General features: G+C 42.4%; 1 protein-coding gene across 1 annotated transcript; it reads right to left on the reverse strand.

Moving 5' to 3' along the window:
• Positions 1-552: 552 nt before the first annotated feature.
• LOC120515533 (zinc finger transcription factor Trps1-like) lies at positions 553-15,806 on the reverse strand. The gene is made up of 3 exons (XM_039736594.1): positions 15,637-15,806; positions 8,090-8,216; positions 553-1,885 (listed from the first exon to the last, which is right to left on the reverse strand). The coding sequence occupies exons 1-3, from the start codon at positions 15,804-15,806 to the stop codon at positions 836-838; spliced, it is 1,347 nt and encodes a 448-aa protein (XP_039592528.1). The 3' UTR covers positions 553-835.
• Positions 15,807-17,153: the final 1,347 nt, after the last annotated feature.

The raw sequence follows: 17,153 nt of genomic DNA on the forward strand, positions 1-17,153 counted from the left end.
AAACAGTGACGCAGAACCAGAACGTAGGCTCCAGATCAAATGATGTAAATTCTTTGTTGCATACGTATATAGTAGAAAATATTTTTATACAATATATCAGGCACCAGTATTATGAAATGTTCTACATTATTAACAATTAGAAAAATATCTTTTTTTTTCCCCTATCGCATCAATTTTTTTTAATTTTTTTTTTATTTGTAGTAAAATAAGGTTTGTTTCCCAGCAATGGAGGCAGCAGCTTGTAATCCGTAAAAATGCTACTTAGGGCTGTAAATATCAGCATAAACAACACTGAAACTACAATTCCGGAAAATAAGGAAGGACCAAATAATAATAAAAGAAAAAATGCAAATGAGCATTTTTGTGTTTTCCTTCACTGGAAATGAAAAGTTACCGAAGCGTTCGTATTGGTGAATTCCCTGAGGGCTTTACGCAATGATATGTGTTCCTTTCTATTCCGTACGATAATTAGTGTTCAATTAGTTATATTGCAACAACCGCTGTGTTATGATACAAAAAAAGAAGTCATTTATAGAAAGTGTTACAGGAGTGTTTTTTTTGTGGATGGTACCGTTGTTTAAGACAGACTAGCGAGCCTGAGTTTAACGTTCCGTATTAAAGAATAAGAGAAGAGAATAAAACGACTGGACGGGTGACTACTATCCTCTTATACATGGAGAGCTTCATCAATTCTTAAAGTGTCAACACATCTAATGCATCTAAGGGGGTAAAGGTACCGGCCTGCAAATTCAGTACAAGCTTCTGCTTCGCTGCAACAAACCTTATTTGCCTCATTGATTTCTCTAAAATTGTGCTAAGAAGTGCTGCATTCTGCTCATTCCTTGGACTTGCCGTTCTTTTCAGCCTGTGCAATATTCCGGTGCAGACCCCTCTGGATGTGAGTTGTAAAGTCATACTTGTCTGCACACAAGTGATGGCATATGCTGCACTGAAACGGCCCGCTGTCGCCATGGCAACTCATATGCAAAGCGTACATCACCTCGTCGAGAAAGACGATGCCACAGTGAACGCACTTGGTTGACAGCTCGTCTTGAGTGCTTCTGTCAACCTTTTCAGTTTTTGCGACATCCACCGGCCCCTCTTCCTTTGCATTCGTCGGCACGTTGCACTTCTCCTTGGTGGCTCCATTTGTCGTCGGGCCTGGCCTGGAATGCTTAATCGCCAGATCTAAGGGAATGTCATTGTCTGAGCTAATGGCTGAAAAGTGTGGAGGCAAGCCGAAGGTGGGATAAGGCACAAAGCTTTGGCAAGGACTTGGCAAGCCAGGCACGTGGCTTAAGTAGTGTGGGTTGCCAGGAACAGACATTTTGTATTTAGTCCAGAATCTAAGCCAGTCGGCGTCGCTGTGCAAGTCTTGGTGTATAAAAGGAAGTCCAATCAGCGGGTACTGGTATTTCTCTATTGGGCTCCCCGGTGGAGAGTAATTGGTGTGCTTCGAGGGCCTCATATACTTCTCGATGGGACTCCCTCGTTCTGAGCTTCCTTTGCCCTCTACGGACGTCGAGCCGTTTCCCACGTCTCCACCGCTTTCCTGAGGACTTTTTATGTGTATGTGCAAAGGCTGCATCCTTTTCTGGATCTCCAGAGTCTGGGTTACTAATAAGGCCTGTTGAGTCGTGTGGGGCTTCGTCACTGAGCTGAACGTCTCCATCTTGGCCAGGTTTGAAGGCTGATGAATTTCCGGCTGAGGCTCGTCGACTTTCCGCTCCAGCGGGCTGCCGTTCACGTGCTCCTCGCTGTTGACCCTCTGCTGCTTGCTCAGCTGCTCTGAGGGCAGTGCATCGGCATTAAGGCGCTTTCGGGTGCGTCTGCGAATGATCTGCTCGCCGTTATTTTGCTTGATGATGTTCAGGGGTCTCGGAGTCTAGAAGGGAATGGGACAAAAAAAAAAAGCATTAGTGAAGGTTCGCATGTTTGAGGAGAAAGAAATGAACCCAAAATGACGACAACGATAATGAAACGAAAAAGGGGGGAAAACTCCAAAATTCCTGGAGTCGGTCAGTAGCATGAGAGCAAAAGGAGATGAAGAGGAGACCTGACTGAAGTGTTTAAAATGATGAAGGGAATGAGTCCAGTGGGGCGAGACGGTGACTTTAAAATGACTTCAGCAAGAACACGGGGGGACATTTGGAAATGTGTGAAGGGGAAACATTGGGATGTTCTTCATTACACAAAGAACGCTAGACACTTGGAATAAGAGACCAAGTAGTGTGGTGGACAGTAAGACTTTAGGGACTTTCACAACTCAAACTGATGTTATTGTGGAGAAATTAAGTGGACAGGACTGGTGAGCTTTGTTGGACTCCTGAAAGATGACACGAATACCATGCTGTTACCGTGATATCGGGCGTGCTAACAATCCCCACACTCTTCTCACAACCATTAACTGGCCCCAGTTTACTGGTAGATTTTGGAGCTGGGAAAACACAATTAAACATTTCCATTTCAAAAATTCTGATGGCGCGGTGGATATCCCATTTGAAATCAACGTAATGATTCCCATAAGCACTGCTTTGGGTCATAATGATGGCACATTTTGATCAAACGTGCTGAATGCGGTCACATTTGTAAAAGCTCCACGCTGGCAGACCAACATTTTCAGAAAAGATGAACCAGAGTTGTGCATAGGAGCCCATGTGGTGCACTGAATATCACAGTCATCTCGAAATGACAACCGTTTAGATTGCTGCCCTTATTTGTGGGTGAATGTAAAATGCATAAGCAGGAAAAAAATCATTTCAGCCTGTGGACTGCGTAACTAACTGCTGATATTTTTAGATGTGACGACTTCAGTATCAGACTTGTCCGCACTATCTTGCTACTCGTTTCTGCGCAGTTTTAGAAAGATGTGGCCGTGTCTCTAAAAGAAGGAACCGCACTCACTCAGTAAAACAAGAACATCTAAATGTACTGCAAATGTAACTGCAATGAGCATTATTATGTCAGAGCACGACTTCTTCCAACCTCAGAAGAAAAGAAGAAGCTCCAGTCCTTTCTTGGCGGCAAGAAACAGTTAAAGCAGCCAAGTAGAAAGTGAAGTGCAGCATCAAGAGAAGTTCCTCAAGTATAGAAAGATGTCAAGCCGGTGGACAACTTGACGTTTGTAGGATTCAATGAATTTTGGAAGAGCTCACTCTGACACTGATGCTATAATAAGAAGATCCACCAGGTGGCAGTGTTCCTTACAACTTTGTGATTAATGCAAGTTTTAGAGAAAAAGGGAAAAGGAAGAATTACTGAGATGACAGGCCAGTGCAGACGACACTCAATAATAATAATATCATCATCCTCGTCACCATCATCATCATCATTATCATCATCTTAATTCTGCTTTTGAGGACTGGAACTATCATTAATGTGCAAATATACATTATTTAAATAGATATACACTGTACATAGATAAAGGTGTGTGCTATGTATACACATACACATATATATATATATATATATATATATATATATATATATATTAAAAAACACACACAACCAAATAAAAAACATTTAAATAAATATCCATCCATTATCCAACCCGCTATATCCTAACTACAGGGTGGTCCAGATCTAATAACGCAGATCCAAATCGTCTGGATGACTTTGATTTATGCGGAGACGATTCCAGTTCGGCGTGAAGACGATTCTCCAAGTCGTCAGTTCGCACACTGGTCCAGGATTTTTCGGGTGATTTTCTATGTAATAAACTTAATAAGTTATAGCGTAATGAAAATTGCATAATTAGATCTGGACCACCCTATACAGGGTCATGGGGTCAGCTGGAGCCAATCCCAGCCAATAAAGGGTACAAGGCAAGAAACAAACTCCAGGCAGGGCACCAGACAACTGCAGATTTAAATACTAAACAAATAATTGTAAAAACTACTAGCAACAATGTCATCATCATTTTAATTTTGCTTTAACTAACTGAAACTATCAATAATGTGCATATACTGTACATATGCTACATAAATATATATATATATATCATGTATCTATAAATATATATAAATAAATTGATATACATTGTACTTAGATATATAGTGTGCGCATATAGTATATACAAATGTATATTTTATAAATAAACATGTACAAACATGTGCACACACACACACATTCCAAAATAAAAATACAATACAGTAAAATAAAACAAATATTAAATAAAAAAGAGCAAAAATTACTATTAATAATATCATAATTTTTAGTCTACTTTTGCTGACTGTATTCATGTTTTATATCTGGATAGGTGTGTGTGTGTGTGTGTGTATATATATACAAACACATGCACACACATATACGCACAGACAACCATAATCATAATACAATATAAAAACAATGTAATAAATATTATTACAAATTACTATTTATAATTCTGTCATAATTTTTATTCCACTTTTGTTGACTCAACCTGTCAATAATGTGTATACATACACATATGTCTAAAAAAAGTAATATAATAAAATAATTTGCTAAATATGTAATTGTACAAATTATTATTAATAATATTGTAATTTTTTTTGCTGAATTAACCTATCAATAATATGTATGTATGTTTTATATTAAATATATCAATATATACACACACACACACACTCATATATGCATACAACCAAGAAGCACTTGATTTAAATAAGTACTAACTAAATAATAGTACAAATGAATATTAATAATGTTATAATGTTTATTCTGCGTTTGCTAACTGAACTCTGTCAGTAATGTGTACATATAATATGAGATGTTATGTATGCATATTATTATTATTATTATTTACTTATTTGGCTCGAGAGGAGCTCTGGTATTGTATGAGGAAGTCGGGAGTGGCAGAGAAGTACGTAAGAGTTGTACAGGATATGAACGAGCGAAGTGTGACAGTGGTGAGGTCTGCGGTAGGAGTGATGGAGGTGAGATTACATCAGGGATTGGCTCTGAGCCTTCTTATTTGTAATGGTGATGGACAGGCTGACAGACGAGATTAGACAGGAGTCCCCATGGACTGTGATGTTTGCTGATGACATTGTGATCTGTAGCGATAGTAGGGAGCAGGTTGAGGAGACCCTGGAGAGGTGGAGATATGAGAGGAGAGCAATGAAGATCAGTAGGACCACCATGACAGAATACATGTGTGTAAATGAGAGGGAGGTCAGTGGAGTGGTGAGGATGAGGGGAGTAGAGATGGTGAAGGTGGATGAGTTTAAATACTTGGGATCAACAGTACAGAGTAATGGAGATTGTGGAAGAGCAGGGAAAAAGAGTGCAGGCAGGGTGGAGTGGGTGGAGAAGAGTGTCAGGAGTGATTTGTGACAGACAGGTATCAGCAAGAGTGACAGGGAAGGTCTACAGGACGGTAGTGAGACCAGCTGTGGTATTTGAGCTGGAGACGGTGGCACAGGAGACAGAGCTTGAGGTGGCAGAGTTAAAGATGTTAAGATTTGCATTGGGTGTCATCAGGATGGGCAGGATTAGAAATGAGGACATTAGAGGGTCAGCTCAAGTTGGACGGTTGGGAGTCAAAGTCAGAGAGGCGAGATGGTGTTGGTATGGACATGTGCAGAGGAGAGATGCTGGGAATATTGGGAAGAGGATGCTAAGGATAGAGCTGCCAGGGAAGAGGAAAAGAGGAAGGCCTAAGCGAAGGTTTATGGATGTGGTGAGAGAGGACATGCAGGTGATGGGGGTAACAGAACAAGATGACGAGGACAGAAAGAGATGGAGGAAGATGATCCGCTGTGGTGACCCCTAACGGGAGCAGCCAAAAGAAGAAGAAGAAGACTTATTTAGGCTGACTCTTTCATCCAAGGTGATTTAGAACATGTGTTTTCATTTCTTTTGTTTCCTCTAATTGGAGAACACGCAAGTGCAGTGACCCACTGGAGGTCAGACAGTGGTGTCAGTGGTGGGATTTGAACCCACAACATCACTGTTTAAAGTTTGGCTCCAAGGCCTTGACCTCTCTCTCTCTATTTTATATATTTATACTGTATATACTGTATATATACACACACACACACACACACATATATACATATATACTGCACACACATATATGTGCACAAACAACTCAATTAAAAATCTAATAGTATATAAATAATGTTAATATAAATAAATAAGAGTTCAAATGATAATCAATAGCATCACTGTAGTTTTTTATTCCATTTCTGCTGACTGAACTTACCAATAATGTCTGTCTAAAATGATTGTATGTCTTATATATGCGGTCTTAATATGTATATAAATATTTACACACAAGCACATGATGAATAAATAACGGTTCAAGTGACTATAAATTGTATTCTTATCATTTTTATTCTCTTTTTTGCTGACTGAACTTATCAATGATGTCTATATAAAATATTATATGCTAGGCTATATGCGCACAAGCAAATTAAAAATATAAGGCAACGTTTAAATGAAGAGTAAATGATAGTAGAAATGATGTCATCTTTTTACCTGAAGTTTTTGTTGAATGAAATTACCATTAATGTGCACGCTATATGACATTCTCTAATGTTTATGGAAAATATTAAAAACTTCAGACTAATAAAAACGTTAAATAATACTTCAAATATTCAAACTGTGAAATGCTTTCAAATATGACCAACACTGAAACACTACCCTGTATTAAAACCTAAACTGCCTTGGTGTCTCGTAACTTTCACGTAACTTGCTAGCTGCACTAAACTGGTCAGGCTGGCCCTCCGGCAATCCTTTTGATTTTCTTAAATCTTCTCGTATTCGGACTTCTTTCCCCTTAAACTCATAAGTTTGTCAAAACAAAAGAGCAGATTTATTTTATTTGGAGGGTAACTCGTTTTTAAGGTGAACTTCTTTCGACATAAACAAGGGCTGATTCTGCCATCGCATGGCAGTGCCAAGCCCGTGGGCGCACTCTGTGCTCTCGGGTTTATTGCGGGCTCATCTGCTACGCTTGAGTTTAAATCCTGTACCCGGCTGTTGCCAGTGTGCACTTGGCATGTTCTCCCTATGACCACCCTGAGCAGACCCATGGAGGGCGAGCAGTTGTAGGGGGAGCGACGCACCACGGCTGGCGATTTGTTTTTTTTTTTTTTAATATGTGGATTCTGGCTCCATTTTGGATTATTTCTTAATTTATGAGCCATTAACCCTCCATGAGCACGGTTTGAATTTGGGATTACTTGTTTATTTACGGACTGAAGAATTTGCACGTTGCTTGCTTTGTTTGGCGCGCTCTTTGAACATAAAAAGCACAACGCGCCCTTCTGCCCCTGCTCTTGCTCTTGGTGTCCTCATTGCTCAGTCAGTCTCGGTTTGTGACGATCAAAGTTCAAGGGAGTGATGCCACCTACGGGCAACCCGGCCATCAAACATTGTTATTGTCATCACGGTTGGTACAAATGATCATTAGTACTATAAAAGAGCTATTATTATGGTATGTATTTGGCCAACTCCATTACGCCAGGCAGCTTACCAAACCAAAACCAAAAGAGGCCTTTCTTTGGTCGTGTATTATTATTACTGCTTTTATTATTGCTACTATAATATAATTTTCTTGCTTTTAAAAACTGCTGGTGTGGAGCCTTTTGTAATCAAAACCAGGGAGCAGCCTACACGTTTACGGCCTTTTTTGAAGTTATTGTTGTATTTTTATAGCTGTTAAAATCCCCACATCTGCCACCCCGGCACTCGAGCAGCCGAGTTTCCCAAGTCAGTCCTGGGGTCTGGCAGGCTTGGCCTCGGAGGGAGTTAATTTACGACAAAGCTCCGTACTATTAACTTCTGTTTTGACTTCATGCTGACATCATTTACAGTACAATGCACTGATTCATTAGACCCAGAACAACTAATTAAAAGAAACAAGAGTGAGATATCAGACATTTCCTCCGTGCATATCAATGTGGATGTTAATGAATTGCATCTGACTTTGGGAGGGACTGCAGCAGGGAAATGAACTGCAGGCCAGGGAGTGGTCCTGATCAAACAAGCAGAGCAGACCACAGCTGTCCCGCTTCACTGAGATCTCATGGATTTATTTATTTATTTAAAGCCTTTTTTTCTCCCCCCCCCCTACCCCCCGAACAAACCAATCAGTCCTTCCTACCGAATGGAGCTTCTGATACAGGCCACACGCGTTGCATACATATCCACCGTTTGCATTCTTTCTCCAAAGAGAAGTCTTTGTGGTCAGACAGTTGGCACAAAACACTCCTGATCCTCTGCGCCTCTGAAAAAAAAGAAGCAAAAAAAAAGGGAATGGGGAAGGTGGGGGGGGATTTAGAGAGAGAGGGATGGGGGGGTGGCAGAGAAGGAAGGGATAAAAAAAAAAAGTCAAAGGTGATCAGACATGTCAGGAAACAGCAACGCCAGACTTCAGTGTCTTCAGGCTGGCGAGAGCAGCAGAGTTACGAGAGCCCGGTGCCCACCAGAAGGTCAAGTTCAAGTGTGATTAATGGAGTTCAGGCGACTCTCATTACAATTAACCTTAAACTGATTAATGGAGCCGGCGACACAGCACCATGTGGAGGCAGGAATTGATTCACCCGCAGTTTGTTAACATCTGCAGAGGCGTCATTAGGCAGAATAATAAATCTGTCGCATATTATTTTAATTTCAGTTACAGTTACTCAATAATTGTACTGGCTGCGACAACATTGTACACCTTTACAAATATGATAATACAATAGAGAAATGTAAACCTACTAATACAATACAGAAAATAATACAATAACACAAGACAAATAACATGGACATGTAAAACAGAGGATGATTCCCAAAAAAATGTATTAATCAGCAACTAAGTGTCGTCTGTTTCATTACAGAACCGTCAATCCCCGCTACCCGCGGTTTCCGATCCCCCAGATTCGGTTATCCTCCATTACAAAAGTGGTCTACTCCCACCTAACTTGCGGCCACGCTCGGCGGACAATAAATTCTTTGCACAGCGGCGAAACGTGAGATTGAGGAATAAGGTGTCCGAGGCTACGCATGCGCTACATCGAAAGGATCAAGAGGTGGGTGGGTCAACCGTTGAACCCCATTTCTGATTAAGACCACTGCTTGCAATTGTTCCCTATGATTGGAAAATTCCCAGTAAGTCTTTGTACAAACCACTCATCACTACTACATTTACTTATTTGGCTGACGCCTTTATTCTGGGCGACTCGATACAGTGGGTTATGTTTCTTTTTTTTTGGTTTTCCACTTGGAGCTGGCGCCCTGCCCGGGGATTTGTTCTTACCTTGCTCCCTGTGTTGACTAGGATTGGCTCCAGCAGTCCCCCGTGACCTTGTGTTTGGATATAGCGGGTTGGATAATGGCTGCCTGACTGACACTTGGAGCGCAGGCATGTCAAGTGACGCAGTGGTGTCAGTAGTGGGATCTGAAGCCTCAGCCTCAGTGTTTGCAGTGCCTGTCAGAAATGACTGGACAGTTTATTAAGGTCCCCTTTGTGCACACCGGCACGTCGCTACCACCGATTGGATAGTTCAGTGAGGACCTCTGATTGGCCCAGCTGTGTTCTGGTGAAGAGTCTCCAAGGTGATCAAACTTGACATAAATTCAAGTAAATCTCGTAACAGAGTGAACCTGTGGAAGGATCATAACTGAGGCTCGAGGTTGTGAAGGTGGTGGGCCGTTTGTGTCCGACCGAGTCGGAGTCCCGCCAGAACCTAACCTCACTTTTCTCATGAGATCGATGCTTCAGTATGCGCAGGGGTTTTCAGGAACGTAGCCCACCGCGGAAAACCAGAATCGAGTGTATGCCCAGCACCTCCATTTCAATCAGATACCCACATGTGTCGGCGGCGGTCTCTAATGGCAAACTCCAATCTACATAAATGAAATCGTAAGCCGTTTAGATGTCTGTCTGTCCACTAATACCACAAAAATTGTGGAACCGATTTTCACAAAACTTTTCATGTTTTTTGTTGTTGCTTTGCCCTAAAATATCAGCTATATGTCACATCGGGAAGAGCAGTTATATTAGGACCGGGACAAGTGGAAAACCAGTGTTGAATTGGGGGACTTCAATTCCCATCAGAAAGAGAGAAGTGTATTATGGAGAAAGAAGCCCGTGTCAGATATTATTACTATTACCAGTAACAGCGTAATGCACGATAACGTGTAGTGAATACCCTTGACTTGACCATTCCTAGTTTTCCGACTCATTCTGAGTACGTTTACCATTCGTTTGCTCAGAGGTTCCTGAGCAGCTCTTCTTTTCTCCGCCCTAGCAGCCCGCTTCTTCTCTTCTTTCGTCGGCATCTTTTCACGTTAAAACTGATTAAGTCAGTTTTTGTGATGCAATTGCTTAGTATTTTTTCTTAATTATTCACTTAAGCTGCCGCTTAAGTCTTCAATCTGCCTCAAGAATGATTTAAGATATGAAGAGGTAGAGGAAGTGACGGCGAAGGTGGTAGGGAATGAGAGCGCCACCCGTACGCATGTGCCCAGCTGCAGAGAGTTGGTTCTACAAGAAAATAAAATAGAAAGAGTAATAAAAATCATCACCCTATAAGAGGATAGTAGATGTCACGTAGTAATATACGTGTACCAAATTTTAGGTCAATCGGTCAAACGGTTTGCGAGCTGCAGGTGACTTAAAATCCCAGGCACAGACAAACGAACAGCATAGAAGAAGATCATTAATGTAATAGGCCTTGCCTTTGAACCCGGGACTTGTGTCGGTTGCAGTTGTGTTTGGGGAGCTGTGGTGCCCTCTAGTGGTCATAAAACATAAACACAATAAAACGACCGCATTCACGAGAATCAAACATGAACCAAGACGACCGGAAACAGGAGTTTGAACCCCCAGCCAAGGGAAGGAACCACAGAAACACTCCAAATCAGTTTCCTGCTTAATTTTAAGTGCAGAGCGGCTACTTCGCCGTGTTTGTATTTTTGTGTCTTTTACTCCTTTCAGCAATTTGCGATCATTCCGAAAGTCCCTGTTTTCGCTTCGGCGTTCTGGAGTTCTGAGGGTTGCATGACGAGAGGGAAGAAACGAATGTAAACGATTTTAGCACAAGGCTGCGACGTAACAAATCGTGAAAGAAGTGAAGGGGTCCGAAGGCGCTGTAATTATGCGTAAGTGTGGCATTGCGATATATACTTTTCATTTTTTTTGTATTGTATTCTTGTCAAGTGTTCTGAGGAGATATGCAAGTAGGAATCTGATTGTTACTGCAGACACACGACAATAAACTGGACACGTCTGCTTTGTCAGCCTCAACTGTATTGGAATAAATCCAATATGTCAACACGGCCCCTATGGGCGCACGCGGCCGTCCATACAGTTGAACGTTGACGTCGACGGACCAAGCAGAGCGACTTTACAATGAATGCCTCCATTTATTCAGACGTTCAGCTCCTTTCCAAATTCTATTGGAAGACTGGGAACAAAATCCACTTTGATACGATCAGCACCGTATACCGGCCATAAGCGCGACGGATATGCTGACGGTTATATTTAAACGATCCGCGTTATGAATGATGCGTTTTAGGCTTTTATACAATCCAGCTAATTTATTTTAACTTCAGAGTTGTGTAGGAACTCGGCTACGGTGCCAGAAAAATACAATGGTTATAATTGTGCTCTGATGCCTTTAGAATGGAAAGCTTTCTGCAGACATAATTTTGGCTTCGAGGCCGGAGCACTTTCTTGGCAATGAAAGGGCGCTTGATTCATCGGGTGTTTCACAATGTATCACTAAAAAGTTCTGGTGAGCAGCCAGTTCCCTATAGGGTCATTTTTCCATCCAGATGCAAGTGCTATCGGAGGCCCTCGTCAGCTAAACTAATTATGATCTTGCATTTGCTGATGCCTGCTCACTCTAACGTTCGACATTGGCCATTAATCATCGATACAAGGAAAATGAATGAAATGAAAAGAAATGGGACACGGTAGCCTGTACGGCCATAAAAATTCAAAATGACTGCAATAATTTAATGAGATTGGGGAAATGTTTTTAGTGAGCTATCAGCAAGTGCAAAGTCAGTCTGACAATTGCCCTTTTCAACTAGGAACATAATATCATTACTGTGACCGGCCGCCTTTCTTTAGGTGACGGCAGTCACATCCCAGTTTCTTTTTTGTTTTGTCTCGTTTGGTTTGGAAAGTCCGCGCTCAGCAGCGGGACGTTTATGTCTGACGGATAATGTGGGCTTTCTTTGACGGCACAAATGGACTCCCGCTATACCCATTAAGTCTTGTTACCATTCGTCCCACGCGGAAAGGCCCGAAAACAAGAAAATAAACTTATGAAATCAAACAAAACACTTTGTAATCAAGAAACGTTAAACCAATAATTAACAAACAACAAGCCAACCAGTTATGGTAAGAATCCCAACGAGAGTTACCCGATATTTATATTCCTTTAAAAAAAAACAAAAATCAATAAAACATAAAAGACTGCAGACAGTGGGTCAGGGCTGGGGGGTCCCAAGTGGGGGATCCATTTTTTTCATTATGAACACTTGCTTAATCAAAAACCAGTTGCTGCTGTTGTGTGGTTTTCTTTCCTACACTTGAAGACATTTCAAAGACGTGGCTAACTGGCATACTGTGATAAGCGGGCATTCTGGCCAGCTGGTACTCCTGCTACGCCCCTGTTGGTGCCCTTTGGATATTTTGATTTCCTCTCACATCTTTAAGACGTGCATGTTGATGGGCAGCACCTGAAAACTCTGGTGGCTCACAGCGTGTAAATGGCACCTAAGATAGACTGGCACTCTGGCCAGCTATGGCTCTGGCTATACCCTTGATGGTCACTCCATGTCCCTGTTGGTGCCCTTTGGATATTTTGATTTCCTCTCACATCTTTAAGACATGCATGTTGATGTACAGTGCATGAACACTCTGTGGTGGCTCACAGTTTGTAAATGGCACCTAAGATAGACTGGCACTCTGGTCAGCTGTGGCTCCTGCTATGCCCTTGATGGTCACTCTGTATCCCTGTTGGTCCCCTCTGGTTACCTTTGATTTCTTCGCACATTTCTGTTATGTGTGTGTTCATGTTCAGTACTTGGAAACTCTGTGGTGGCCCATGGTGTGTAAATGAGATTGGTGATAGACTGGCATTCTGGCCAGCTGTTGATCCTGCTATGCACCTGATGCTGACTCCATGTCCCTTTAGGTCCCCGCTAGATACTTCTGATTTCACATCTCTAAGACATGTATGTTCATGTACAGTACCTATAAACTCTAAAACAGCCCATGGAGTATCAGTGTGACCCTGTAATGGACTGGCATTCTGGCCAGCTTTCATTTCTGCTATGTCCCTGATGGTGACACCCGGACTCCTGCAGGTCCCCTCTGGATACTATTCTCACATCTCTAAGATGTGTGTGTTCTAATAATTGTGGGAAGGTAGTCCCTTGCTGTGATGAGCAGGTGGCCTCACCCCTTGGGGGACCCACCACAAAACACACAGAACATAAAAGAGGATGCATAGAAAGTAACTGACCAACAACATTAACGGAAACAAAGAACATAACAAAATAGACACAAACATCACAATTGAACCCCAGCCAGGTGATGAACCCTGGCTAAAAAATAAAACTGGCCGGCTTTGGTTCCTGCTACGTCCCTAATGGTGACTCCATGTTCCTGTATGTCCCCTCTGGACAACTTGATTTTCCCACACATTTCCAATATTTGTGTTTTCATGTAAAGTATCTAAGAACTCTAGTGGTGGCACTGAGCTTGTGAGTGTGACCTGTGATGGACTGGCATTCTGGGCCAACTTTGGCTTCCGCCATGTCCATGATGCTGACTCCATGTCTATGTGGGTTTCTTCTGAATACTTTGATTTCCTTGTACATTTCTAAGAAGTGTATGTACAGGACTTGAAAACTCTGGTGGTGGCTTAGAGCTTGCAAGTGTCACCTGTGATAGACTGGCCTCCTGGATAGTTTTAGCTCCTACTATGTCCCCAGTGCTTACTCCATGTCCCTGTAGGTCCCCTCTGGATACTTTGACTTTCCCACACATTTCTACGATGTATGTGTTCATGTAAAGTACTTGAAAACCCTGGTGGTGGCCCGGAGTGTGTGAGTGTGACCTGTGATGGACTGGCATTCTGGCCCAACTTTGGCTTCCGCCATGTCCATGATGCTGACTCCATGTCCATTTGGGTTTCTTCTTAATACTTTGTTTTCCTTGTACATTTCTAAAAAGTGGACGGCACGGTGGCGCAGTGGGTGGTGCTGCTGCCTCGCAGTTAGGAGACCCGGGTTTGCTTCCCGGGTCCTCCCTGCGTGGAGTTTGCATGTTCTCCCCATGTCTGCGTGGGTTTCCTCCCACAGTCCAAAGACATGCAGGTTACGTGCATTGGCGACTCTAAATTGTTCTGTGTGTGTGTGTGTGTGTGTGTGTGTCTGCACATGCCCTGCGGTGGGCTGGCACCCTGCCCAGGATTGGTTTCTGCCTTGCACCCTGAGTTGGCTGGGATTGGCTCCAGCAGACCCCCGGGACCCTGTGTTTGGATTCAACGGGTAGGAAAATGGATGGATTTCTAAAAAGTGCATGCTTACTTACATACATGACTTGAGAACTTGGCCCAGAACGTGTGATTGTGACCTGTGAAAGACTGGCATTCTGTTTGGCTTCTACTATTTCCCCAATGTTGACTCCATGTTCCTGTAAGTCCACACTGGACACTTTGACTTTCCTACACATTTCTAAGATGTGTGTGTTCATGTAAACTACTTGAGAACTCTGGTGGTGGCCCAGAACGTTTGATTGTGACTAGTGATGGACTGGAATTCGGTCCCAACTTTGGCTTCTGCTATGTCCCCAATGTTGACTCCATGTTCCTGTGGGTCCCCTTCGGATACTTTGATGTCCTCACACATTTCCAAAAAGTGTGTGTTCATATAAAGTACTTGAGAACCCTGGTGGTGGCCCGGAGCTTGTGAGTGTCACCTGTGATGGACTGGCATTCTAGGCCAGCTCTGGCTTCTGCCGTGTCCCTGATTCTCACCCCTTGTATGTCTGCAAGATGTGGCTAATGGACAGCGCCAGGCTGGTCCAGTGTATGGCACTGTGAGCCTGTGGTGAACTGGCATGGGACTGGCGTTGGTTCAGGTTTTCTATTGTGACTGCAGGGTTTAAGAAATGCTCTGACTGACTTGTTTCTTGCCGTGTCCTGAAGGTCATAGAAACAGCAGGAATTGTTTTCTAAAGTAATAGAACGCCTTTCCACAGCAGGATGACCAAAGTACACATCCAGAGCGACCTCAGTGTTAAAAAAGAAAATCGTTTGACGAAACAGCGAGAGGGAGCATCTGCAGCGTCACGTTCACATTACCATACAGCGCATTTGTAAATCTCGCCGTGGTAAGCCCAAGTAATTTGCGTGGTGGCCACGGGTCACAGGACCGGGGGGCTCACAGCGACCTAAGGAGATGAAAAGCATACGTGGGGTGCCGAGGCAGGAGAAAGGCGCATGTATGATTTCCTCCTGTTGTTTTTACAAAGGGTTACTTTACAAGACAACTTCAGATGGTGAATTTCCTCAGGAGCGCCGATGCAATTTGGATACAAATGAGGCTTCTATTCAGGGCGGGTCGTGTTTGTTCAGTCGGTTCAAGTGTCAATTGCTCAGGAAAGCAAGCTAATAAGCCGTCCCTGTCGAGGAGCTCACGTACCCAACTTCCTTTCCAATTACCCGCTCGTCCACACTGCCATCTGTAAAAACGAATCCACTGCCCCACGCGGTCACAACAAAGTCAGCGCGGACTCCCGACAAGTCCCTGGCTTGCAGCTGCTCATAAAGAAAGCTCAGATTGTCCTTGTTTTCCTTACGTGCAGACCCCATTTTTGTCTTTTTCCCCACCCTTCAAGGTAATAAAATTGTCTTCTGCCAACATGTGGGCAGCCGTGGTAGGGATTGACTCCCCCGACCCACCCAAAGTGGCACAACTGCAGTGCATGTGCTGTGTGAACAGGAGTGCAAGTGGGCACTGTTGTGGTGGGCTCCCCCCACCCCCCTGAATCGGATTAAGCTTGTTTCAGAATGTTATGGTGCATGTCATGGTGGTGTTCAGATTGTTTGGTACTATATATATATAATACTTGTGAATTTCCCCTTGGGATTAATAAAGTATCTATCTATTATATAGTGCCTTTCATATCTATCTATCTATCTATCTATCTATCTATTATATAGTGCCTTTCATATCTATCTATCTATCTATCTATTATATAGTGCCTTTCATATCTATCTATCTATCTATCTATCTATTATATAGTGCCTTTCATATCTATCTATCTATCTATCTATCTATTATATAGTGCCTTTCATATCTATCTATCTATCTATCTATCTATCTATTATATAGTGCCTTTCATATCTATCTATCTATCTATCTATCTATCTATCTATCTATCTATCTATCTATCTATCTATCTATTATATAGTGCCTTTCATATCTATCTATCTATCTATCTATCTATCTATCTATCTATATAAACCCTCATGCTTGAGTTACTCTTCCTAAGCTCACAATGCAGCAACATAAAAATAGACACTTACTTAGAAAGTGCTTGGGAGTACAGTATGCCTGACTATCAAAGGTGCTATAAAATATCACAAGGGCACCATCTTAATCGCCACTCTAACTCACTGGCACCATCATTGACACACCTGTGCACACTTTGTAGAAATCTGTGGTATTTATGGATAAATCCTTTTTATATAGTGCCTTTCAAATCATTCACAATGAAAGGCACTATTTAATACTACTAGAAGGGTGCCAGTTCAATTCCTGCTTTAATTCACCGCCACAATGACTGACGCTCCTCATTGGCCAGTGTTCACTTTGTGGAAATATGCATTCTTTATGTAGAAATAGTTTTATATAGTGCCTTTCAAATCATTCAAATGAAAGAGACTAAATAAAACCAGAAGGGCGCCAGTTCAGTTCCCAACCTAAGTCACTAAACCCTGCTTGACACTCTTCACTGGCCTCTATTCACTTTGCAGAAATATGTGTTCTTTATGGAAAAATCCTTTTATATAGTGCCTTTCAAATCATTCACAGTGAAAGGCACTATATAAAGCTCCAAGGGCATCAGTTCACCCCCCAACTCTAACTTACTGTCACCATGATTGGCACACTTCACAGGCATGTGCTCACTTTGTGGAAATATGTCTTCTTTAACT

Source organism: Polypterus senegalus, chromosome 15 (assembly GCF_016835505.1).
Source record: "Polypterus senegalus isolate Bchr_013 chromosome 15, ASM1683550v1, whole genome shotgun sequence".
Lineage (NCBI taxonomy): Eukaryota > Metazoa > Chordata > Cladistia > Polypteriformes > Polypteridae > Polypterus > Polypterus senegalus.

What these genes read in the sequence shown, in the direction of transcription:
- LOC120515533 (XM_039736594.1), bottom strand. Translation starts at nt 15,806, where the DNA reads ATGGGGTCTGCACGTAAGGAAAACAAGGACAATCTGAGCTTTCTTTAT. An exon ending in GTAATTGGAAAGGAAGTTGG is followed by an intron (nt 8,217 to 15,636) that starts GTACGTGAGCTC and finishes GCTTCTTTTTTT; the next exon opens with TCAGAGGCGCAGAGGATCAG. An exon ending in TGTATCAGAAGCTCCATTCG is followed by an intron (nt 1,886 to 8,089) that starts GTAGGAAGGACT and finishes ATTCCCTTCTAG; the next exon opens with ACTCCGAGACCCCTGAACAT.